General features: G+C 44.9%; 1 protein-coding gene across 3 annotated transcripts in view; it reads left to right on the forward strand.

Moving 5' to 3' along the window:
• LOC144127801 (DENN domain-containing protein 2D-like) overlaps nucleotides 1–25464 on the forward strand; it is a 352039-nt gene that overhangs the window by 308348 nt on the left and 18227 nt on the right. For 2 of the 3 annotated variants that reach the window (XM_077660720.1, XM_077660718.1), the window contains one exon: nucleotides 24104–24257. The exons of the other annotated variant lie outside the window; for it this stretch is intronic. In XM_077660720.1, the coding sequence (XP_077516846.1) occupies nucleotides 24104–24257 (154 nt within the window). The remainder of the gene's footprint in view (nucleotides 1–24103; nucleotides 24258–25464) is intronic. 3 annotated transcript variants of the gene reach the window in all.

The following is a 25464-nucleotide window of genomic DNA, read 5'->3' on the forward strand; positions in this document are numbered from 1 at the left end:
GTTTTTCTTTTCTTCTTATGCGTGCGCACAGACCGGACAACTTTCGCGGAGCAGAAAAAACAACTTCTACTCCGTACTTCTTGGCCACCTTCTTGATGTTGTGGGAAGTTCTGTGTACGTATGGTACCACCTCCGGCCTTGAACACTTCGTTGGGTCTTTCGCGTTGCTCTGCTTGCTGCCCTTCAATTTTTTGACCAAGGACTGCGTCACAGCAAGAATGAGGGAATCAGGGAAGCCTGCCTTTTCCAGCCTTGAGACCTGTGACAAGAAGCCAGCGTACACAGCGTGGTGACAGGACTTCGTTAGTGCCGATGAAAGACATTGTAAAGCGATAGCCCTTTTGACCGTCTTAGAATGATTAGAATGAAATGGTAGCAAATCTTTCTTTGCGCGCGGACAATACCGCCAGCAAACATGTGAAGGGTTAAATGTTAAGGTGATATCTAAAAACTGCAGTTGGTTATCACTGCTTGGCTTTTCATGGGTAAAGGTGAGTCCCATGCCTTTCCTACCAAACGTATCTAAAACATCAGCTACGGCCTCGTCAAAACTAAAATCACTTTCCTTCAACAGAACCAGGTAGTCATCTACATATCTGAAGACATGAGCTATACGGTCTGAGTCAAACGTTTCACTCAAAGAGCGGTCAACTTGCGATAAAAAAATTGTAGAAAGAACCGGGGCTACGCAAGAGCCTATGCAAATACCTTGCTTTTGAAGATAGGTACGATCATTAAATTCAATAAAAGTGGCATTCAGGTAAAGCTCTAGTAAAGACATGAAGTTGTCCACGTTCAAACCAGTGGCATTTTGAAACGCGGTGATACCATTTCTATCTATACAATCACGCACCGCGGTGAACAGGGGCTGGTGTGGAATAGAATAGAAAAGATCCTTAACATCGATTGAGACGCCGCGCGTGTCTATGTTTACTTTGGCGCCCCGACGGCGAGCTGAGTGAAAAGCACCGTGCGCTCCGGTGGTGCTTCCCCACTGTTTTTTGTTTCACTTTACCGCACGCAGGCGTGATTGCATAGGCGCAGCGCCGGTTTTTTTTCAAACATGCGCCGAGTCAAACGTTTCACTCAAAGAGCGGTCAACTTGCGATAAAAAAATTGTAGAAAGAACCGGGGCTACGCAAGAGCCTATGCAAATACCTTGCTTTTGAAGATAGGTACGATCATTAAATTCAATAAAAGTGGCATTCAGGTAAAGCTCTAGTAAAGACATGAAGTTGTCCACGTTCAAACCAGTGGCATTTTGAAACGCGGTGATACCATTTCTATCTATACAATCACGCACCGCGGTGAACAGGGGCTGGTGTGGAATAGAATAGAAAAGATCCTTAACATCGATTGAGACGCCGCGCGTGTCTATGTTTACTTTGGCGCCCCGACGGCGAGCTGAGTGAAAAGCACCGTGCGCTCCGGTGGTGCTTCCCCACTGTTTTTTGTTTCACTTTACCGCACGCAGGCGTGATTGCATAGGCGCAGCGCCGGTTTTTTTTCAAACATGCGCCGAGTTTTGTGACACCGAGCATGCCATGTTGCAATTCTGAAGGATCTGTGACCCACCCCTTTTGTTGTCAGTGGAGTTACCAGGGCCTGGTGATCTGTGCGCAAAATAAACGAACGGCCCCACAGGTACACATGCCAATGTTCACAGGCCCATACATGTGCCAAAGCTTCAAGCTCGCCAGTCGAATACTTCTTTCCCGCGTCTGTCAATCCCCTGGAAGTGAAGGCAACAGAAGCCACTTCGTGTCCACACCGCTGCTGCAGTACTGCTCCGAGGCTTGTTCCGGACTCATAAGTCATAACAATGGTCTAAAGAGCAGGATCAAACAGCTGCAAGCATCTGTCAGACAAAAAACCATGCTCTTCATCAAAGCAAGTTTTCCACTTCGAATCCCACTGGAACTCGGATTCTTTTCGCAGCAACTTATGAAGGGCTTCGACCATCTCGGCGTATCGCAGAATGAATTTAGCGTAATAGCCCGTGATTCCAGGAAAGGAATGTAACGTTGCCTTGTCTGTCGGCGGAGGCCCGTTATGAATGGCATCATCGTTGCTCTGCAGTGCTCGCATGCCCTTCTTTATCACTCACGAGATGACCAAGGAGTGAAAGTTCACTCACACTGAAAATGCACTTTTAATTTAACTTCAGCTTGTTGTCACTGATGCGATGCAAAACTTTCCTAAGGTTCGCGTTATATTCGTCAAGTGAGCTGCCATGTAGCAGAAGGTATTTCTGCATGATTGCAAAATCGTCATTTTTTGAAAAGTTGTCGGTGCTGAAGCAAGGCCGAAACTTACACATTGGAATCGGTGCTATCCTTGGTCCATAATAAATGCTGTTAAACCTCGGCTTTCTGGGCTCAGCAGAACTTGGTGGTATGCTGCAGCTAAATCCAATCTCGAAAAGTATTTTGCACCATGCAGCTTAATCAGTAGCTCTTCTGTGTGTGGCAGGGCAACTTGTCAACAACAATTGCCTTGTTGGGCTCACGTAAAACAACACATAAGTGTATTGATCCGTCCTTTTTCCACACAATGACAAGCGGTGATGCCCATTCAGAGTTGTAAATTTTTTCAATGATACCCTCACGTTTAAGACGCTTTAGTTCCTCAGACACCTGGTCTCTTACTGCTAACGTCAATCGCTGCAATTTCGCAACAACTGGAGTTGCGCCTTCACGAATTCGCACCTTGTGAATGAAGTATTTAGCCAGACCTAGCTTCTCATCGAACAGGTGTGCAAAGTCGGCGTGCAGTTCGGTGGGAATGCCCTGAGGCGCATAAAAAGATGTCATGCAGTTTACGCACCTGCCGTCGATTTGCAGATGCAGGGCGACAATGATGTGCAACCCGAGGTTATCCGTTCCTACAGGCACGACATGGAAGAGCACGTTTGCTTGGCGGTCGTGGAATGCAACGGGAGCGATGAAACATTCCGGCACAACAATGCGATTGTGTGAAAAATCGAAGAGGGTGGCTGTAGATGGTTGCAACGTAGGCGAAAGCTTCAGCTTCTCGCATGTAGTTGCAGACAAAATTGAGACCGCAGAGCCGGTGATTGAGACCGCAGAGCCGGTGTCCACTAACAGTGAAATAGTGACAGCGTGCACTTGCTCATCCACCTATCTTCCTGTTGTATGCCTTCACCCAAGGTGAAGAACTGTCATAACTCATAACTCCAATGTCATCTCCCCGCAGGGGGGCGCCTGCAGCTTGCAGGCGTCGCGACGGTGAGTGGCGACACCGCGGGTTCCCGAGCATCCGCAGGGACATCCCCGCAAGGGGATGATGGTGAACTGTGCATCACCACGGACCCGAGCACCCACGCTTCGCCGTGCGTGGCATCGCCGTGTCCGGGGAAAAGGGGATCCTGGTGGTTGAGCCGATGCCGAGCGTTTGGACCCTTAAGGCCCCTTGGCGGAGGCAACACACCACTTTGGCCCCAGCTTCCTGCAGACGGCACCTCCGGCCTGACCCGACCGGGGGGAATCGGCAGTCGCCTTTTCCTATCCTCCCCTCCATCTTTTACTTTCCTATCTTCTTTCTCACAACTCTCCTATCCCCTACTCACTTCTTGGTTTCTCCTTTTTCCTGGCGGCGAGGGTTAACCTTGTGTGACGAACTACCCTGAGTTGCGTCATATTCGGTTATAGTTGCGGTGTACAGCTGACGCGGGCAGGCCTTGCTTGCAACCTTCTGTCCCGTCCCCATGTTGGGCTCCGTGGTGGGTGGCTGCCACCGCAGCCGAAAAACAACTTTTTTTTATGGATCCCTTTCCTTCAACAAATGATCGCCCTCATAAACGAGGGCGGACCGATGCCACTACGCAGTTCCTGCAAAAAACAAAAGAAGTTTTCCCTAGGTACCATGTCGTACATAGTGAAAATCTAGATCAACCAGCTAGGAAAATGTCCCCATTCATTGTTTCTAAATCTCTTACCGACGCCCTGGGCCTTGGCTACAAGGTGACGAAGCTAGCCAGTGGCGACCTACTCCTCCAAATCCGAGACAAAGTGCAATTTTCCAAACTCCCATCCATAGTGTCCTTTGGAGACATTCCCGTATCCATTACTGCACATCGATCACTAAACACAATGAAAGGAGTAATATCTGAACACGATTTCCTGAACCTTTCTGAAGAAGAGATGTTGGAGGGTCTGAAAGACCAGAGCGTCACTGAAGTACATCGTATTAAAATCCGAAAAGATGACAAGGAAATAGCAACAAAACACATAGTCCTGACCTTTGCCTCCAGCCAACTTCCCGAAACCATAGAAATAGGATATCTCAAAATAAATGTAAGACCGTACATCCCAAACCCCAGACGCTGCTTCAAATGTCAAAGATTTGGCCATGGCTCACAGAGCTGTCGTGGCCGCCAAACATGCGCCAAATGTTCGTCAAAAAATCATGAATGTGTGGACTGCAATGCTTCACCACTGTGCGCGAACTGCGAAGGGGATCACCCCGCGTACTCGAGGTCATGTCCTACCTGGAAGAGAGAGAAGGAAATAATAACAATAAAGACAAAGGAAAACATAACATACCAAGAAGCTCGGAAAAGACTCCCATCAGCTTTCCAGTTCACGGCAAAAACAAATTTCGCCGATGTGGTGCGCAGGGGCGGCACACCACACCAGGCTTCGGCCACTGCCCAGGAAATGCCTGAGGCAGGGCCACCCCCGCCCCCGGCAGATGCAGCGAAGGCTGCCCTGCCACCTCTGAGCAAGGGCCCGCCGGCCCCTCAGTCGGCCGCCCGTAAGGCTTCCCCCAGTCGGGAGAAGCCCACAAACCGTACACCTGCGTGTTCACCGCGGAAGTCCAGAGCCTCTAATGAGGCGATGGACACAACTCAGAATTCGCCTTTGCTGCAGCAGAGGCACAGCTCCCTGGAGCGAAAAAGAAAAAAGACCCCGGTATTGGCACCCCCAAAACCGGTACCCTAAGTTTTAACTACACTAGTCAAATATGGCGTTCCTTATACAGTGGAACTGCCGAGGACTAATAAATAACTACTCTGACATAAAAGAGCTTTTAAACACAATGTCCCCGGTGGCTTTGTGCTTACAGGAGACCAACTTAGGTCCAAAACAAAAAAATATTTTAAACAAGTACAATATCTTTCGGTGTGACCGAGAGCAAGCAAGCAAACTGTCTGGAGGTGTTGCCATTGTCATCCAGAATGGTGTGGCAACCCGCGAGATCAAACTTAAAACCAAATACGAAGCCGTCGCAGTCACCATTCTTCATTTTAAAACACTCACAATATGCACCATATATCTTGAACCACACCTAACAGTAACACTTCATGATTTAGAATCCCTTTTAGAACAGCTACCGGAGCCATATCTGCTAGTTGGTGATTTTAATGCCCACTCCGGTTTTTGGGGCAGTGCACACACTGATGCAAGAGGTCGTATTTTAGAAGATTTTATTCTAAGTAATAATGTTTGCCTTCTTAACACCGGCAAAGATACATACTGCTCTCCGAGCACGGGAAAAATGAGTTGCATAGATTTGTCTTTTACTTCTCTTCTATCTTTTGTGATTTTAAATGGGATGTCATTGATAACCCATACGGCAGCGATCACCTCCCTGTATCAATAAGCCTAACATCCCCACCACTAGTCACCCCAACGAAACCACGACGGTGGAAGTTACAATTAGCCGACTGGGAACTTTTTAGAGAAAGGGCCAGCTTAGATAAAATATTTTCAGATGACCTCAGCATAGACCAACTGAATGAAGCTATCACGAACTGCATTTTAACAGCTGCACGCCTAGCAATTCCTCGGTCATCTGGAGTAGTAAAGCAGAATCACAAAATTTGGTTTACACAGGAATGCAGAGATGCAAAAAAGAAACAAAACAAAGCTTGGGGAATTTTTCGTAGGTACCCAACGCACGAGAGCTTAATAAGCTTTAAAAAGGCAAGAGCAAAAGCTCGATATATTTGCCGTAATGCAGAAAAAACTTCATGGCAAGGTTACGTGTCCTCAATAAACAGCTCAATTACGTCAAAACAAATGTGGGAGATGGTAAAAAAGATAAATGGCAGCTACTCCCCATTCACAGTTCCGTTTCTATCAACCCCTGGCATACAGACAAATTTAGAAGAGCAGGCAGATATTTTGGGTGAATATTTTTCTGAAGTTTCCAGTTCATCTCACTACAGAGAATCATTCCTGAAATACAAAAATGCAGCTGAAAAACAAAGACTGCCGACAAGTGGCAGTTCAAATGAGCCCTATAATAACCTACTTACAATCCATGAAATTAATAGAGTACTGTCCGCTGGTAAGCAAACTGCACCTGGCCCAGATGAAATACATTATCAAATGCTGGCTCATCTCTCTGAACCGGCTGTGGAGGCGCTTTTAAATTTTTTTAACAAAGTTTGGGTATCGGGGAAACTTCCTGAAGCCTGGAAGATGGCCGTTATTATTCCTCTATTAAAACCCGGAAAGCCCTCTACCCTTCCTAGCAGCTATAGGCCCATAGCTCTGACTAGCTGCCTAGCGAAATCTTTTGAAAGTGTATTGAACATCAGACTATCATTCGTGTTAGAAGACCGGGAGCTTCTGGATGTCCATCAATGCGGTTTCAAAAAGGCTTGCTCCACCACCGACCACCTGGTTCGTCTTGAAAACACTGTTCGTGAGGCTTTTGTACACAGACAGCATTGTCTCGCTGTCTTCTTCGATTTAGAGAAGGCGTATGACACAACGTGGAGATTTGGGATTATTCAGGACCTGGCTGAACTGGGCATCCGCAACAGGATGTTGAACTGGCTTAAAGACTTTTTGTCTAACCGTACATTTCACGTCCGCCTAGGCTCAACCCTTTCAAAGAAGTTTATCCAAGAAAACGGAGTACCTCAAAGATGTATTTTGAGCACAACACTCTTTATTGTAAAAATGAATTCTATCAGGAAAATAATCCCAACGTCCGTAATGTATTCTGTCTATGTAGATGATCTCCAGATAGCCTACACATCCTCGAATACATCAACATGTGAACGACAGATACAGCTAACAATAAATAAACTGGCAATATGGGCAGACCAAAATGGCTTCCGTTTTTCTCCACAGAAATCGGTGGCCATTCTTTTTTCACTCAGACGAGGCATGCAGATAGATCCCACCCTACACCTGAACGAAATAGACTTAGCCATGAAAAAAAGAACATAAATTTCTAGGTGTAACATTCGACAGAAAGCTCACCTTTATGCCTCACATAAATGCGCTGAAAAAGAAGGCTTCTCGATCCCTGAACATACTCAAAGTACTGTCGAGAAAACACTGGGGAGCCGATAGGACATGTCTGTTACAAATATACCGCTCTGTAGTACGCTCTACCCTGGATTACGGATGTGTAATGTATGGATCAGCGAGACCATCGTACCTCAAACGGCTAGATCCGGCACATAATTTAGGTTTACGTCTCTCCACTGGTGCATATAGGACATCACCCATAAACAGCCTCCATGTAGAGACCAATGAACCATCGCTTACAGATAGAAGAGCCATACTCACATGCTCATACATTCTAAAAATCCGTTCACTGCATAAACATCAATGTTACCCTATCGCCACAAAGTGCCTTTCTAGAACACTCTTCAACAGCAAGCCGCAAGCTACTCGGCCTCTCCTCTTGCGATTTGAAGACATGTGCCGGAACCTTAGCATATTAGACGTATTGCCAAACATTGCCCGAAGGCGAGGTCCACTGCCGCCATGGCACAATTTCCCTGAAATCTGTGATTTCACTCTAACACAGTTCCGTAAGAAACAAATTCCGCAACAACATATAATATAAGAATTCCTCACACTCGAGGAAAAGTATACTACTTTCACAGCATTTTATACCGACGGTTCCAAAACAGATGCATACGTTGGAAGTGCAGTTGTACAGGGAAATTGGAATAAAATATTAAGACTTCCACAGTGCGCTTCCATCTTCACTGCGGAATGTTACGCCATTTGTGTAGCCATAGAAAAAATACTAAACGAGAACCTACCCAACAGTATTATTTACACAGACTCACTAAGTGTGCTCACAGCCCTTCATCCTAGAAATGCAATAACCCCGCTGCTTGGCGACCTCATACACAACATTACAACAGCCATAGCTCAAGGACAAAACATAAGACTCTGCTGGGTACCAAGTCATGTTGGCATAAAGGGCAATGAAAGAGCAGATTTGTGCGCTGCTCAAGCTTGTGAAAAGCAAATTAAAAACATAAATGTGCCCTATAGAGATTGCATGAACTTAATACATATTAATGCAAGGAAAAAATGGCAGTCCACCTGGAACAACGAACTAAATAACAAACTACGGTTAATAAAACCAGTCCTAGGTGAATGGAAGTCATGTGTGCACCAGAAACGTTTCAAAGAGGTCATTATCTGCCGACTCCGGATAGGTCACACACACTTCACACACAACTTTCTGCTAAGGAAAGAAGACATACCAGTTTGTACATGCGGAGATGAACTTACAGTGACTCACATTTTAATTTCATGCTCTAAACTGGAAAGGCTACGGAAAATGTGTTTTTCTCCGTTTTATAACCAGTGCATCCCTTTTCATCCAGCACTGCTCTTGAGTGATAACGCAATTGTGGACATGTCATGTGTTTTTAGATTTTTAACAGATGCTGGTTTTCTTAAAAATATTTAAATCATGACCCAGTACTTCGCCTGACACACCTCGGCCATTCCTCATTCCTGAGAAAAAGGGTGAGGTCTGTATTTGATTGGTTGGAAGCCTCGAGATCCTTACCCTGGTAAGGATGGCTGCTGAGGTGACCCGACCCCCTTTAAACGTTTTTAATAGTACCCATTTCTAGCATCTTTTTCCTTCATCATCATGAGGTAATTTTAACTATTTAAGCACTCTGCACCAGCGACGATTTTCACATTTCCATAAAATCATCCAGAGATTTCTCCTATACCTCCAGCTTGGCGCATGATGGCCTTAGTTGCCTATGCGCCATAAAACCCAACACAACAACAACAATCCAATGTCATCTTCGGCAGTAACCTCTCGAATGGCCAGGGATTGCCTGGGCTCCTCCAGACTTCTGCACATACGTTCGAAATGACCCAACTTACCACATTTGTTGCACGTCCTTGTTCTGGCTTTGCACATTGAAGAACTTGCTATGTGCCGCGGGGAGCCGCAGCGGAAACAAACTTTAGAATTGGTTGCTAGCTCGCCTAGCTCTGCTCTAAAGGCTGCAGAATGCTCTGGTCGCACTGTTGGTGATGCATGACGCTCTATTACGTGAACATGTGTACGTTGAGTGAGTTGCAGCGAATATTGTTCTGTCATCTTCATTGTTCTGGCAATGTCGAGTGCACGTTGCAACGTCAGAGCAGAACCTTCTAGCAGCAGTTGCTCCCGTAGCTGGTGGCGGCCCCTCTTTTCTACAAACTAGTCCCAAATGAATTCTTCCACTTGCATGCCAAAGGCACATCTAACAGACCGCTCTCGAAGAGCTGTGACGAATGAATCCACAGATTCACCTGGAACCGTTGTTGCTCAACGACGACATTAGTCGTTCGTGACAACAAAGTAATCTTCAAGCTTTGCCATCGCTATGTCAAATGCATCTTGTTTGGTCGTTGTCTTATCAGCCACTCCCTTGTCTTGCTGTTCTCCAGCTAAAGCTGATGACTGTTCTTCCAGCAATGCATAGAAAATGCGCTGACCTTCCACGCCCAGGCAGTGCAACAAGTGTGCTTCCTGGTGAGCAGCAGGGTGGGCGTTGTTCTCCAAGCCAAGCAGATAATTTTCAAACATCCTTCGCCACTGCTTCCATGGAATGGCTGGCCCTCCCGGTGCTGGCAGGAATTCCGGTGCATGAACAGGCTCATCTTGTAGCTTATTCGCGTCCATCTTTGTTTACCCTCGTCGCCATCTGTTGTACTGCCGGCTGGCACAGGCAGCCGGTCAAGCAAGCACGATGCCAATAGCCGAATGAAGAAGATCCTTTAATAGATTAGTCGCGGCAATATATACACAGCTAGCGCCACCCGTGGCGCCCTCCAGGACAGGTTAATATAACTATAACAGAATGAAGACTCAAAATTCTAAATATACATGGCATTAAAAATTGGCGGAAAACACTTCACGAACCTTTGAAGTGGACAGTGCACAAAACATACTTTTACCACGTAGCGAATGCATCTGTATATAGTCTGTAAACAAGAAAAAATATGGCCTGCTTTGCATGCAAAAAGCAGACAGTATTGTAGGATGGCGTCGGGCCAAGAGGCAACAGTTTTAACTGCGGACAGGCTTTAGCTCTCACCGTCAGCGCCCTGAGTGAGATATTTTTTCGAAATTGCGGCAATTATGACATTTTGCGCTCTCTCCTATAGTTTCCTTCAGATATAGCTATGTGTCCAAAATACAAAAATAAATTCTCCGAGTGATTAAAGCAGGCTTTGACTGAAATACAGTACATTGATGGAAATAAAATTATTATCGTTATTATTATCAACCCTTGGCCCTCAGTCCCCAGCAGCTGTGGAGCAAGTGACCAAGACAGCGTTCAGACCTGTGACATAGCGGAGGGTGTTAAGAATCTGGCTCCGGACATGCCGCCATTGGAACCTGAACCTGGCATCGTTTAATGCTAGAACCGTATCTAGTGAGGCTAGCCTAGCAGTGCTGTTCGAGGAACTAGTGGGCATTAAATAGGATGTCATAGGGCTTAGTGAAGTTAGGAGGACAGGTGAGGCGTGCACAGTACTAAAGTACGGGCACATGATGTGCTATCGCGGATTAGCGGATAGACGAGAACTAGGTGTGGGATTCCTCATTAATCAGGATATAGCTGGCAACGTAGAGGAGTTCTATAGTATTAACGAGACAGTTGCAGCTGTCGTAATTAGCCTCAATAAGAGGTACAAGCTGAAGGTGGTGCAGGCCTACGTGCCTACATCCAGCCATGACGACGAGACCTTTGAAAGTTTCTATGAAGACGAGGAATCGGCAAACAATAAAGTAAAATAACACTGCACTGTACTGATGGGCGACTTCAATGCTAAAGTGGGAAAGAAGCAGGCTGGCGACCAGGCGGTAGGCGACTATGGAATAGGCTCTAGAAGTAGCAGGGGGAGTTATTCGAATTTGCAGATAGAAATAATTTACGGATCATGGATACTTTCTTCTGCAAATGAGAGAACAGAGAGTGGACCTGGAAGAGCCCCAATGGTGAGACTAATGCAAAATCATCAGATTCTAACATTACAAGTATGCCATAAAATAAGTCGATTTCTGCTCCTCCTCAAATTTTTTTCAGGCAAAATTCCATTAAGCCTTCTGAATTGTATTCAGCAAGCTACAAAACACACGTTTCAACTGTTGGCATACTGTACTTAAACTCAAGGGCTTTCTTCAAAGGGGAGTGCATATTGCAACCGCGCAAAACGATGAGGGATGAAGAGAAGAATGCACAAGACACAACGCGGAACTTCAGCTGAGGTTTACTACAAGGAAAGAAGCTTCTTTCCTCTGTCTCCAAGTTTCCTGTGTACGTCCTGTTAGCGCACGCTGTTTAATAGAGATGTACCAACTAACCCGTCAGAAAGTTCTACTACTACAAGGAAAACCACATATATACAAGATTCGTAATCACACCTGATAGACAGCAGATACCATCACGTGACACTGGCATGCGGGCACGCGTGGCACAAGTTAGCATCAAGATAGTTGAATTCCTTCTTGGATAAGGATACGGAAGTGGTGCTTATGAACAGTAAGTTCCACGTTGTGTCTTGTGCATTCTTCTCTTCGTTCCTCGTCGTTTTGCACGGTTGCAATATACACTCCCTTGTTAATCACCAACTAGCCCGCCTTTGCCTTTTAAATGTGCTACTTTCTTCAGAGAACAAGAACGTGAGACAGGTAATTGTTCGTTGTTGTGAGCCCTTGTGTTTAATTACAGACTCCAACCTTAAAAATGAAAAACCAACTAGCCACTATTGCAGATCTGCTTACACAACACACACTGGCTCCTATTTTTGCAAGAACAAACTCAATACGAAAAGTTTTAATATGAAAGCATTAGATGGCGCAGTCTCAAGATCTTGTCTGCAAAGGGTGGCGCCATATGATTTCACGAGCTGACGAGTCTCGTGATGAAGATGAAGCTGTCACATAATTAATCCATGCTAATTAACACACATACCTAAAAATTAATGAAATTAGGTTGCAACAAGACTAATCAATATAATTAATGATGACATCATATGAGTTACATCATACTAAGTCACAATGACAATGGTGTAATGTGACGTCATACCAAGTCTGGACCCCATGCCCATCCAGCAATCCACAAAGGCATAGATCGAATCGCGATGGCATCACTGGCGGACCTCAATGTGGTGGCAGCATTGCCGACTCCATTCACATCAAAGTTTTGAGCAATCGTTTGTCTTACAGCATTCCGTGTGATGTCATAGCATTTCTCTGCGCTTATAGCTTACATGTTTCAGTCAAGTCGGAGACTAGCTTGCAACAGGGGTTCGGACCGATGACATACGCACTTTCAGTAGCATGCTTTAAGGCACGGTTGAAATGTCCATGGCCCTTTCCTTTCCTCAAAACACATGCGTTCGCATTCCTCCATGTAAGTAGACTTAAGTGCCCTCCGAATTTTTTTTTCCCTAAAACAATGAAAGAGTGGATGAATGACTTCCTGAGAGAACTGAGATGTTTTTCTCCATCACCAGTGCCTTGATTTGCATTGTGTTCTTGATTTGTGAACTTGACTTTTTACTTTTGTGTTCTGAATTTGTGTCCTTTTTCTGGATGAGATGACTAGGGTTGAACTTGTGGTCTGAATTCTTGTTCTTTTTGTTGTATAGCCTCTTCACTTTCAGTGTTATTTTTGTAATGCCCCTCCAGTTTGTGCCAAAACATTGGCCTGCAATAATGTTAAATAAATAAATGAGTAGTTGTGCAAAACGCTCGTCACACTTTGAATGGACCCAGCTGTGTCGTTTGAGCATTGCACATTAACTTAGTCAGTTGCTAGGCTGTGCTGTCATCAACAGCTAAAAGCACCGCAAATGTTAGATATATGCACAATTTGTCTGTTACCCCGCAGGGGGGCGCCTGCAGCTTGCAGGCGTCGCGACGGTGAGTGGCGACACCGCGGGTTCCCGAGCATCCGCAGGGACATCCCCGCAAGGGGATGATGGTGAACTGTGCATCACCACGGACCCGAGCACCCGCGCCTCGCCGTGCGTGGCATCGCCGTGTCCGGGGAAAAGGGGATCCTGGTGGTTGAGCCGATGCCGAGCGTATGGACCCTTAAGGCCCCTTGGCGGAGGCAACACACCACTTTGGCCCCAGCTTCCTGTAGACGGCACCTCCGGCCTGACCCGACCGGGGGAAATCGGCAGTCGTCTTTCCTTATCCTCCCCTCCATCTTTTACTTTCCTATCATCTTTCTTACAACTCTCCTGTCTCCTCCTCCTTCCTTGGTTTTTTCCTTTTTCCTGGCGGCTAGAGTTAACCCTGTGTGACCAACTACCCTGAGTTGAGTCATATTTGGTTATAGTTGAGGTGTACAGCTGGCGTGGGCAGGACTTGCTTTCAAGTTCCTGTCCCGTCCCCTTGTTGGACTCCGTGGTGGGTGGCTGGCACCATGACCGAATAACTAAATTTTCTTTATGGCTCCCCCCCTTTCAAAACCTGATCGCTCTCTGAAAAGAGGGCGGAACGAAGCAACAGACTTTTTCCCGAAAAAGAAAACAACCTTCCCAAAGTTCCATGTCATACATAGTACAGTAGAAGGAAAACAGGCAAGAATACTATCACCCTTTCTTGTGTCAAAGTGCCTAACAGATGCACTGGGCCCCGGATATAAGCTATCGAAAATGGCCAGTGGCGACTTATTACTAGAAATCCGTGACCATACCCAAAACTCCAAGATCCCAGACATTCTCTCTATTGGAGACATCCCAGTCTCCATAACAGCCCACAGATCCCTCAATACCGTCCGTGGTGTCATTTCAGAAAACGACTTCATTCATCTAACAGAAAAAGAAATGCTAGAAGGTCTCAGCGACCAAAATGTCACAGATGTCTATCGAATTAAAATCCGCAAAGACAACAAAGAAATAGATACTAAACACCTGGTACTCACATTCAGCACAAGCACATTACCTGAAACCATCGAAGTCGGATACCTTAAAGTTAATGTCAGGCGCTACATTCCTAACCCACGCAGATGCTTCAACTGTCAAAGATTCGGGCACGGCTCTCAGAGTTGCCGCGGCCGCAAAGCCTGTGCGAAATGCGCTTCTAAGGACCACAATTCAGAGGAATGTGACGCAGCACTGCGCTGCGCAAATTGCGAAGGAGACCACGCTGCGTACTCCAGGGCGTGTCCGTCCTGGAAAAAGGAGAAAGAAATTATCACCATAAAGACCAAAGAAACCATTTCATTTAAAGAAGCCAGGAGGCGTTTTGCACTAAACAACACATTCTCGTTCACAGCGAAACCAAACTTCGCTGATGTGGTGCGCAGGGGCGTAGCACCACACAGCACTCCGGCACCTGCCGAGGCCACTTCCACCGAGCCTATGGCAGGGCCATCCACGCCCCAGGCAGGGTCAGCGAAAGCTGCCCTGCCATTTTCACAGCAGGGAGCGCCGGTCCATGGGTCGGCATCCCGCAGGACTTCCCCCCGTCAGGGGAGGCCTGAAACTAACACAACCGCGGCTGCGCGGTCCTCCAGCACCTCTGGCGAGGTGATGGATACAACTCCCAGTCCGCCCGCTTTGCAGCGGCGGAACAGCTCTCTTGAGCGAAAAAAGACAGACCCCTCATAACGGGCCCTGAGCATAAGTAAACGCCTTAGCGTTCTCACCCCAAAAATTAACATGGCTTTCTTAATTCAGTGGAATTGTAGAGGAATTATGCGGAACTACAGCGACGTAACACATATTTTAGGGTCAATGCTACCCACAGTTTTATGTCTTCAGGAGACCAATCTTGGTCCACAACATGTGCATATCCTTAAACATTATAACATTTTTAGACGCGATCGCGAGCAGGCAAATCGACTCTCGGGAGGCGTCGCGATTGTCCTTCAAAGCGGCGTCCCTGCTCAAGAAATCAAACTTTACACAAAACTTGAGGCAGTTGCAGTTAGCGTCGTTACCTACAAAACAATAACAATTTGCTCTTTATATCTCCCCCCACACATCACATTAACAATACAAGATTTAGAAGGCCTGATCAATGAATTGCCGGAGCCATATCTGGTAGTTGGCGATTTTAACGCTCACTCCCCGTTTTGGGGAAGCGAACGCTGTGACTCTAGGGGCAAAATAATCGAAGATTTTCTACTCTCAAATAATGTCTGTCTTTTAAACACAGGAAAGGCCACATATTGTTGCCCAAGCTCAGCAAAAATGAGCTTCCTTGATTTAGCTTTCACATCACCGTCTCTTTTTACCGATTTTAAATGGGATGTTTTAAATGATCCTCTGGGAAGTGATCACCTACCCACTGTCATCAGGCTCTCGTCTTCCACTCCACTCATCCCCACAAGACCACGGCGCTGGAAATTTCACCTCGCCGACTGGTCACTTTTTACAGAAAGTGCCACTCTAGATAAAGAATTTTCTGAAGACCTCAGCATAGATGAAATTAATGAAAGATTTACTACATGCATAATATCTGCTGCAACACTCGCTATACCACAAACAGGACTCGTACAGAAGAAACACAAAGTATGGTGGACAGAAGAATGTACATTTGCAAAAAAACAGCAAAATAAAGCATGGGGCACCTTGCGCCGGTACCCCACTGCAGAGAACTTACTCATTTTTAAAAGGGCCAAGGCGAGATCGCGGTACGTGCGCAGGAATGCTGAGAAAACCTCCTGGCAGAAATATGTGTCCTCTATAAATAGTTCAATACCATCAAAGAAAATGTGGGACAAAGTTCGTAAATTCACTGGTGACCATACTTCCTTCACACTTCCGCTTTTGACAACACCCGGTACTCAAACAACATTAGAAGAACAGGCCAACATATTGGGTGAGCATTTTTCCACAGTTTCAAGCTCATCCAACTATACACAAACATTTCAAAAGCACAAAACAATAGTAGAAAAACAAAAACTTCCCTTTGGAACATGCATACACGAAGACTACAATCAGGTTATTACAATGCAGGAAATAAACACAGTACTAACATCCGGTAAAATGACAGCACCAGGCCCAGACAATATACATTATGCCATGCTTGCTCACCTCTCTGAGACTGCCATAGAGGCTCTCCTAAAATTTTTCAATAAAATATGGATGAGTGGAGAAATCCCCCAAGCATGGAAAGAAGCAATCATAGTACCCTTCCTAAAACCTGGCAAGCCACCAACTACTCCCACCAGTTACAGGCCAATAGCACTCACTAGCTGTATAGCAAAATCATTCGAAAGCATTCTAAACATCAGACTAACCTTCATACTTCAGTCCCGGCAACTTTTAGATATACACCAGTGCGGTTTTAAAAAGACATGTTCCACAACCGATCACATCGTTCGCTTTGAGAACACAGTTCGGGAAGCGTTCATCCACAACCAGCACTGTATCGGGGTCTTCTTCGACATGGAGAAGGCTTACGATACCACGTGGAGGTTCGGTATCCTCCGTGACCTAGCGGACCTAGGTATCCGCGGCAGGATGCTGAGCTGTTTGAATGGCTTCCTAACCAACCGCACGTTCCGAGTCCGCCTAGGTGCAACCTTCTCCAACACTTTTACACAAGAAACTGGCGTACCCCAGGGGTGCATCCTCAGCACGACCTTATTCATCATCAAAATGAACTCAATAGGAAAAGTAATCCCAAAATCCATAATGTACTCTGTTTACGTAGACGACCTCCAAATAGCATGCACGTCATCCAGCATACCCACCTGTGAGCGACAGATACAAATAACAATAAATAAACTGGCTACCTGGGCAGATAGAAACGGATTTAGATTTTCCCCTCAGAAAACAGTAGCGGTTCTGTTCTCTTTGAGACGAGGCCTACAGGCCAACCCCACAATATATCTAAACCAAACCCAATTACCTGTCAAACAAGAGCATAAATTTCTAGGGATAACTTTTGATAAAAAGCTCACTTTCTTGCCACATATAAACACCTTAAAGAAAAAAGCTTCCCAAGCCCTCAATGTGCTAAAACTACTGTCAAGAAAACGCTGGGGATCTGATAGGGCATGCCTATTACATATATATCGTTCTCTGGTTCGCTCTATGTTAGACTATGGGTGCATAGTATATGGCTCAGCAAGACCGTCCTACATAAAACGACTAGATCCTATCCACAATCTTGGTTTAAGGTTGTCTTCTGGTGCTTACAGAACTTCACCAATAGCAAGTCTGTATGTGGAAACGAGTGAACCTTCCTTAGAAGATCGAAGAACTGCACTAACTTGTACATACATCCTCAAAATCCTTTCTCACCCCAAACATCTCTGTTACTCAATCGTCACGAAATGCCCATCCAGAATACTCTTCAACAACAAGCCTCACGCAATTAAGCCGTTGCTCTTGCGCTTCGAAGAAAAATGCCAAGCACTAAACATACTAAATGAAATTAAAAATATTGCCCCAAGATGCGAAGCGCTACCACCGTGGTACACTCTTCCCACAGTGTGTGACGTCACACTAACACGCCTCAGGAAAACTTGTACACCACACGACCAGATAATACAAGAATATCAAGCACTACAAGAAAAATACAGAAATTACACTCCATTTTATACTGACGGGTCAAAAACTCATGCTCATGTAGGAAGCGCAGTAATACAAGGAAAAAATGAAAATGCAGTACGACTTCCCTCATGTGCTACAGTTTTCACCGCGGAGTGTTATGCTATTAGTGTTGCGGTGCAGAAAATAACAAATGAAAACATCAAAAACAGCATCATCTATACAGATTCACTGAGCGTCCTTACAGCATTAAACTCTAAAAATACCACGGAGCCACTGATTGGAAGCATCATACATAATATAGTAAAGGTCACAACACAAAAACATGTTATAAAATTGTGCTGGGTTCCCAGTCACGTTGGCATTCAGGACAATGAGAGAGCCGACATGTGTGCTGCACAAACCAGAACCATGGAAATAAAACATGTGAATTTGCCTCCTAGGGATTACATGAAGTTAGTGCATAGCAGACTAAGAGACAAGTGGCAAGCTTCTTGGGAAAATGAAGGACACAACAAGCTGCATACCATAAAGCCCATTATAAAAGAATGGAAATCATACCACCATAAAGAGCGTTTTATCGAAGTAATTTTATGTCGTTTACGCATAGGTCACACACACATCTCCCATAACTTCTTATTAACAAAAAAAGACAAACCTGTGTGTGAAATGTGTGGTGAAGAGCTCACAGTAAATCACATTTTAATTTCTTGTTCGCATCTCGAAGAACTTAGACAAAAAGTTTTTACGGTATTTTACAATGAACACATTCCATTTCATCCCGCATTGCTTTTAGGCGAGCAAACACTCGTCGAATTTTCACTTGTTTGTAAGTTTCTAAAGAAAGCCAGTGTTTTAAATCTATTATAATGTAACCTCTGTACACTTGACATAGCATCATCTAACCTTGTGTTTGGCACATGATAGCCATAGTTGCTTATGCGCCATAAAACCCCATACAACAACAATTTGTCTGTTGGCGTGTTTTCTGTTTTGTGCTGAAGTTTTTCAAAAGTGCAAGTCTATGATAATAGCCATCTAGCTCAATTTGAAATACCACAGAGAGTACATGTAGCAGGGCACCCACATTTGTGCACAAAAGTTGCTGAGCTCTTTTGGGTGACTGTTGCAAACTGGAGCCCTTCTCCATGTCGCTTGTCTATGCGTGTCGGTATGGCTGTTGGTTAGATTCTTTGAGGTGTCACGTGGCTGGTCAGCAGTGTCAGACCGGTGCGTCAGGAGGCTTCCAGGGGATTTGCGCTGTCGTCGGCAGCCCAGTGTCAAGTGATGAGGGGAGGGAGAAAAGAGGTGAAACTGCAGATAACTGACGGTGTTTGTGCCCAAGCATAACACAACCGTCTTACAGAGCCCTTTGATGTTTCTTAGAAAACAGTGCGTCATGTTTACACAAATCGTTCTAGTCTAAGCCTGATAACTGCATAGTCCTACAACCGTTCCACCACAGCGTAGACACCTCCTGTTTCCAGGCTCTCTGTGTGTTGCTGCCGCTACAAAACTTGCCATGGAAAATGCTCTTAAGTCTATTAGCATAGTGCCTGAATGTGCTGGCAAACAGGAAGAAGACCCGCGCGTGCCAATCCTTTTAACTAAAGTCCCTTGATAATTTGAAAGTACCGCCACTCTTAGAACTTCGCCGCCGCCACGCAACCTGCTCGCAACCTCCTCGCTTCCTCCTTGTCTCTGCACTGCTGGGCTGCAGCCATTGACTGTACACGGGGTTTTGCTTCACGCTGATTGGTCTCTCTGCCGTTGTCCATGGAAACGTATGCAGCTTGTGCTTTTGCTTGTGATTTTCTTTTCGGTTCGCACCATTTTTTTGCCTTGCCTGGGTGCAGTGGACGTAGCACGCATTGTTTTCTGTGCTCTGAGCTGTGCTGTGCATTTAACTGCAGTGAGAAGCGTGAGGATGGCTTCGCCATTTTTATGATCTTGCAAATAATGTGCAATGGCTTGGGAAGGAAGCAGTGGCTTCACAACATTGGCAGAAAGGACGTCGTTCCGACATGGAACAGCGTTGTTTGCAAGGCAAGGCCCCTTTCTTACCTTTCGGCTTTAACATGTCACCTTGCATCTGAATACATGAGCTTGACCACACCTGACCTGAATATGTTAGAAGCCGTTTTTTTTCTACTGAAACCCAAGCAGTGCCTTCCAAAGGAGCTGTTATTTCAAGCTTGTTCTCTGATATCTGCATCCCCCACTCGAAGTAAAGGGATGATGTACTTCTCCTATCGTTGCATTTGCTTTGAATACTGCAGCCATGCATTAGGGAGTAGTGATTGCGGTTTGCTTCTGGCTGAGTTACAGGCTATGTTGACATAGTTGCAACGTGAAAGCGGATGATATGTTGACATGTGCTAAGTTCATACTTAATTTGATTACATTAACAAAATTTTGGTTAAGTCACTAATTAGTGGTCACTAATGAGGCATTACTATTTGGTCATTTATTGCGTAGATTTCAATTACTGTTAATTTTATTATATTTTAGTAAGGCATGTTGCCGGGCTAGTTGGCTTAGCACTTTTAAACTTGGAAAAATATGCCTTGGTGCAAATAAATCCACACAGACAAAAGATACAAGGAGACAACAGACAGGCGCCAACTTCCGACTGTTTATTGCACAAGAAAAGCACATAGATTTATAGCCTCAGGCTACGCCCACCTTTTTCACTCCACGTGCTTTATTGTAGCCGTTACCTATCGCCTCGCATTGTCAGTTTTGCACAGAAAGCCGTACTCCACTGCATACAGTTTAACTGATGAAGTATCACTCACACACAAGGCTGCCTTTTTCTTTATGTGAAAGACTTGCAATAAAAAGCCTTGCCTGTTTACTCCTGGTATCCTCGCCTTTTCCAGTCGAGGTTCACACTTGCACATGTTAACACGGCTGACCAAATTGGCTTATTTATCTTTATTATTTTCTACCTTCTTGCAATGTTCCCCAAGGCGTTTGTTGATGCACCTCCCCGTTTGCCCTACATAGGACACTCCATAGGTAAGGGGTATCTAGCACACCACTCCTTCCACAGAGCGGATGAAGGTACGCTGATGTTTTATACTGCACCAGGGCACTCGATGCCACAAATCCAGGGTATAAGATTGTTCAACTCGTTTGGGGCTGAAAAAACCAGTGGTACCTTGTGTCTGTTAGCCACCTTCTTGAGATTGTGTGACACTTTGGGCACATAGGGCTTAACTTCAGGTTTTACCGCAGGGCCCCCTTCTTCCGGATTCTTTGGACTGCTGCAGCGTTTTGTTTTTTGGGGGAGGCTTTCAGCGACAGCAGTCAACACCACCGAGGGGAAGCCAGCATAATAAGAAGGAATAATAAAGCCAAATAATAAAGATAAATGTGCCAATTTGGTCAGCCGTGTGAACACGTGCAAGTGTGAACCTCGACTAGAAAAGGCAAAAATTCTAGGCAGGAGCAAGATTAAGCAGGCGAGGCTTTTATTGGAAGCCTTTCACATAAAGAAAAAGGCAGCCTTGTGTGTGAGTGATACTTCAGTTAAACTGTATGCAGCGGAGTACGATTTTCTGTGCAAAACTGATAATGCGAGGCGATAGGTAATGGCTGCAATAAAGCACATGGAGTGAAAAAGGTTGGCGTAGCCTGAGGCTATAAATCTATGCTTTTCTTGTGCAATAAACAGTTGGAAGTTGGCGCCTGTCCGTTGTCTCCTTGTCTCTTTTGTCTGTGTGAATTTATTTGCGCTAAGGTGTATTTTTCCAAGTTTCAAAATGTTTATATTTGGAGCATCTTTGGTAATTTTATTCACTAATTACTTATTACTAATGAAGGGTCACTAATTAGCAGTTGCCACTAACTCCTTTACTACCTCTAGTTCAAGTACTGTTCGTATGATTACATTCGTAACATTGTTGGCAGTTTCATTCAGTAATTACTGATCACTAATTAAGTGTCCATAATTAGGTGTCACTGTTTAGTCATTTAGTACCTCCAGTTCAGGGACTGTTTGTTTGATGATATTCAAATAATTTTGGACATTTAATTAACTATATACTATTCGATAATTAGCAGTCAGTAATTAGGTACTACTATTTGGTGCTTTACTATGGAGCACTTTTAGCCATTTTATTCACTAATTATGGGCCATAAATTTGGCATCTCGAACTCAAGTAGCACCAATTTCATTTACATTCAGTGCATTTTTGGCGCCCTGGCCGTTTTTATTCACTAATTACACTTAAGAAATTAACAGTCATTAGTTCAAGGTTCAAGGTTTATTTTTCAGTCAAATACATGGCTGAGAAGAAGGGAAAAAAGCTGCAGTTGCGGCTTGATGAAGCACTCAACCCCTGTGTTGCTTCGGTTAGCAGTTGGGTGGAAAGTGAGAAAAAAAGAGCAGACATTGCGCAACAAATACAATGGTCAGCACGCTTGGCTCCTTATGACACAGACTCGAAGGTCATTCACAAAACGAAACAACTAATTACAAAGAACTGTAAGAAATCAAGCTCTGATAATGAATAAACAACAAAATATTTCACACAATACACTGCATAGGCACGCAAAAACAGCACACTATAGGAATAGATTTCAGGTGTAGTTGACCATTACAGAGGGAATGGAATCGTGTAAACCCGAACTTATTCAATACAAAAGCCACAAGTTATTCTCGGACACGGTACGTGCCAGTATTCATGGTGCCGTGTTATCTGAGTCACTGGGTTAACGTGTAATTGAGACATATTTATTAAATAAGTAGCCTGCTCATGATTTATAAATATTTAAAACCCAAAACTTGTGTAGGCAGCTTATTAGAATAATCTTGTGCCTGGTAAATAATGTTTGTGAAGGATATAAGTAATCCACATTGGCTATAGCTCTGAGGGCGTTATTGTGAAGTCAAAAGTTTGTGGATATTAGTGTATGTAGTGTTGCCCCACGCCAAGTGGCAATATCTGCATGCGATTCAAATAGAGCATGATACAGGATAAGGTTTACTTTGGCAGGAAGCATTTTTTGGCATCTCCTGATTACTCCTACAGCACGAGCTAACTGAATTCGTAACAAATCTATATGGTTATCCCAACACATATGCTCACTGAAAACAACGCCCAACATCTTAACTGCACTCACTAAGCAGTCACTACTTACTCATTCACTAATTATCCATGCACTGTGAATCAGTGCTGATACTGCACGTTTAAGAATCCCAGGTGGTCAAAGTTTCCGGAGTTCTTCACTACGGCGTCCCTCATAGCCTGAGTCGCTTTGGGACGTTATATCCCATAAACTAAACCATCTTATGCTTCTCTCCTGTGCATCACATCATACTTGCTATGGTACTACTGCACTCAACCAATGCCATTGAATTCATATAACGATTTTGCATTAAAATTCAGCAGGTCATTCCTGCCAACTCGTGTTATTGCGGTCGATGAGTGGTCGCTGGCACTGTACCATATGGCACTCTGTCATATGGTTCTGATGCAATTCACTAGAGCCATGTTCACATTAGGAAACCCAATATTTGGCTTTGCTGTGCACTCGTGACTATTTTATCATAAGGCGTGCCAAACATAACACAAGCACTTCATATCCACACGCAGACTGAACAAACCCTAACGCAGATGGCTATCGCCAACGGCCGTACTATGTTTGACACACACACTTCAACACCTTATTTCATGGCACAGAAAGTTTATGAAGCTTCAAATACACACAAAAATTTTTTTCGGCCAAGACAGCATAAAATCAAACCTACCCACAAAGTAACTTTCAGCATTAACAGTGCTTTTACCGTCATCTTTGAAGATTTTCTTACTCAGTGAGGCCCCAAGCCAACCCAAAACGCTCGCCAGTATTCAATGCTGCGGATGGTCTACGGGAACTTTGACGAAAAAGCATGCCGTGTGCAGCATTGGGAGCCGGTGCGCGAGGAGAAACGAGGAGGAAAGCGCCACATGGAGGAGAGTGTCGGTACTTTGTATCATCAAGAGACTTTACTTTTGACTGTATTGTGGCGCCACCACAGCGTGGCTTCAATTTCATGATTGTGAACATGGTTTATTGACCATCACCATGTCTGAATATCGTGCTGTAGTTCAGAGAGTTTTTGCGTGCGCATTTCTTGAAGATTGTGTTGGCCCATGTGGTTCATTTCTGCAGATGCTAGAACGACGAGCTAGTTGGTCTTGGTAATTTGAATGGTTTTTTTCAGCGCCAAATTAGACAGGATGTATGTGAGCATTTGTCTAATTTTGCACTGAAAAAATGCATCTCCACTGCAGCCTCTGAGATGGTTGCGGGCGCAGAGTAATTCTTGTCTCGTGTTGTTTCAGCGTGACGCCTTCATCCGTGCTCCATCCTCGCGAGGAGCCCAGATGTTCTTGCAGTGGTTTGTGGAGACAGAGGCTTTCGAGCAGTTTGTCCGTGAACGGACAGAGCGGCTGAGGCAGCTTGCACGCACGCCACAGCACCATCTGCTGCCCAAGGGTGCGTGTTCCATTCGCTCTGCCCTCTCTCTCTCTCTGCCCCCCCCCCCTCATGTTTTGGGGCCATGCTGCTACTTGGCCCCAGTCATTTACACAGCACATCTGCGCTGATGGAACGAATAAACTAGCATAAGTATTAGCTCGGGCACGGTGTTCCAGAACCTTAGACAATGATCAGCGCGAGCAGAGACACAGTATGGCCTCTGTATATTTTCTTTCAAATGCCAATTTTGACATGAAATATTTGTTACAAGAGTTTAAGTCGTAATTTCCTTCGTCGAGAGGAAAGAGTTTTCTATTCTAATTCATTTTTCTTGTCGGTGCAGCTATCAATTCTCACGTACCAACACAGGTCAAACCTTACTGCTCTGTTCTGAATTTTTTCAATTTTATTGCTGAGGGCTGTTTGCCAGAGGACATGGCATAAGCATATTCGAGCAGTGATCAGATGTACATTAAATAGGCTGTTGATTTCAAACAAGACGACGCATGTCTCAAATTTCACTGTATAAAGTTTAAGGTCCTGGTGTCCTTTGCAACCGCGGTTTCAACATGTGTATTCCATGAACAGTCGGCTGTGAGTGTCACACCTAAGTATTTATGCTCTCTTTATTGTGTCACTATATTATTGCTGATGATATACTCTGAGCTTAACTTACTTTTTTACATGTAAAGGCAACATGAATGCATTCTTTAGAGTTTAGCTTCATTCCCCACTTTGAACACCATTCAAGAACACATGATAAATCCCTTTGTAATCAGGCAACATCAGCTTCACTTCTAATTGCCTGTATAAAACACAGTCATCGGCTAACAACCATATACTAGAATCGATTCCTGAAGAAATATTTCCGCGAATCTTTGTACTAGTTGTTTGTTCATTCTTCAAAGGTGCTGACACACAACCCGCCGCGGTGGCTCAGTAGTTACGGCGCTCAGCTGCTGACCCAAAAGACGCGGGTTCGATCCCGGCCGCGGCGGCGGAATTTCTATGAAGGCGAAATTCTAGAGGCCCGTGTACTGTGCGATGCCAGTGCACGTTGAAGAACTGCAGGTGATCGAAATTTCCGGAGCCCTTTACTACGGCGTCCATCATAGCCTGAGTCGCTTTGGGACGTTAAACCTTAACAAACCACACCAAAGGTGCTGACACGCGGCTTTATCGTTTTGTTTGTGATGCAAGGTGCAGCCAGGTCTATCTCAATTGA

The sequence above is a fragment of the Amblyomma americanum genome, chromosome 4 (assembly GCF_052857255.1).
Source record: "Amblyomma americanum isolate KBUSLIRL-KWMA chromosome 4, ASM5285725v1, whole genome shotgun sequence".
Classification (NCBI taxonomy): Eukaryota; Metazoa; Arthropoda; class Arachnida; order Ixodida; family Ixodidae; genus Amblyomma; species Amblyomma americanum.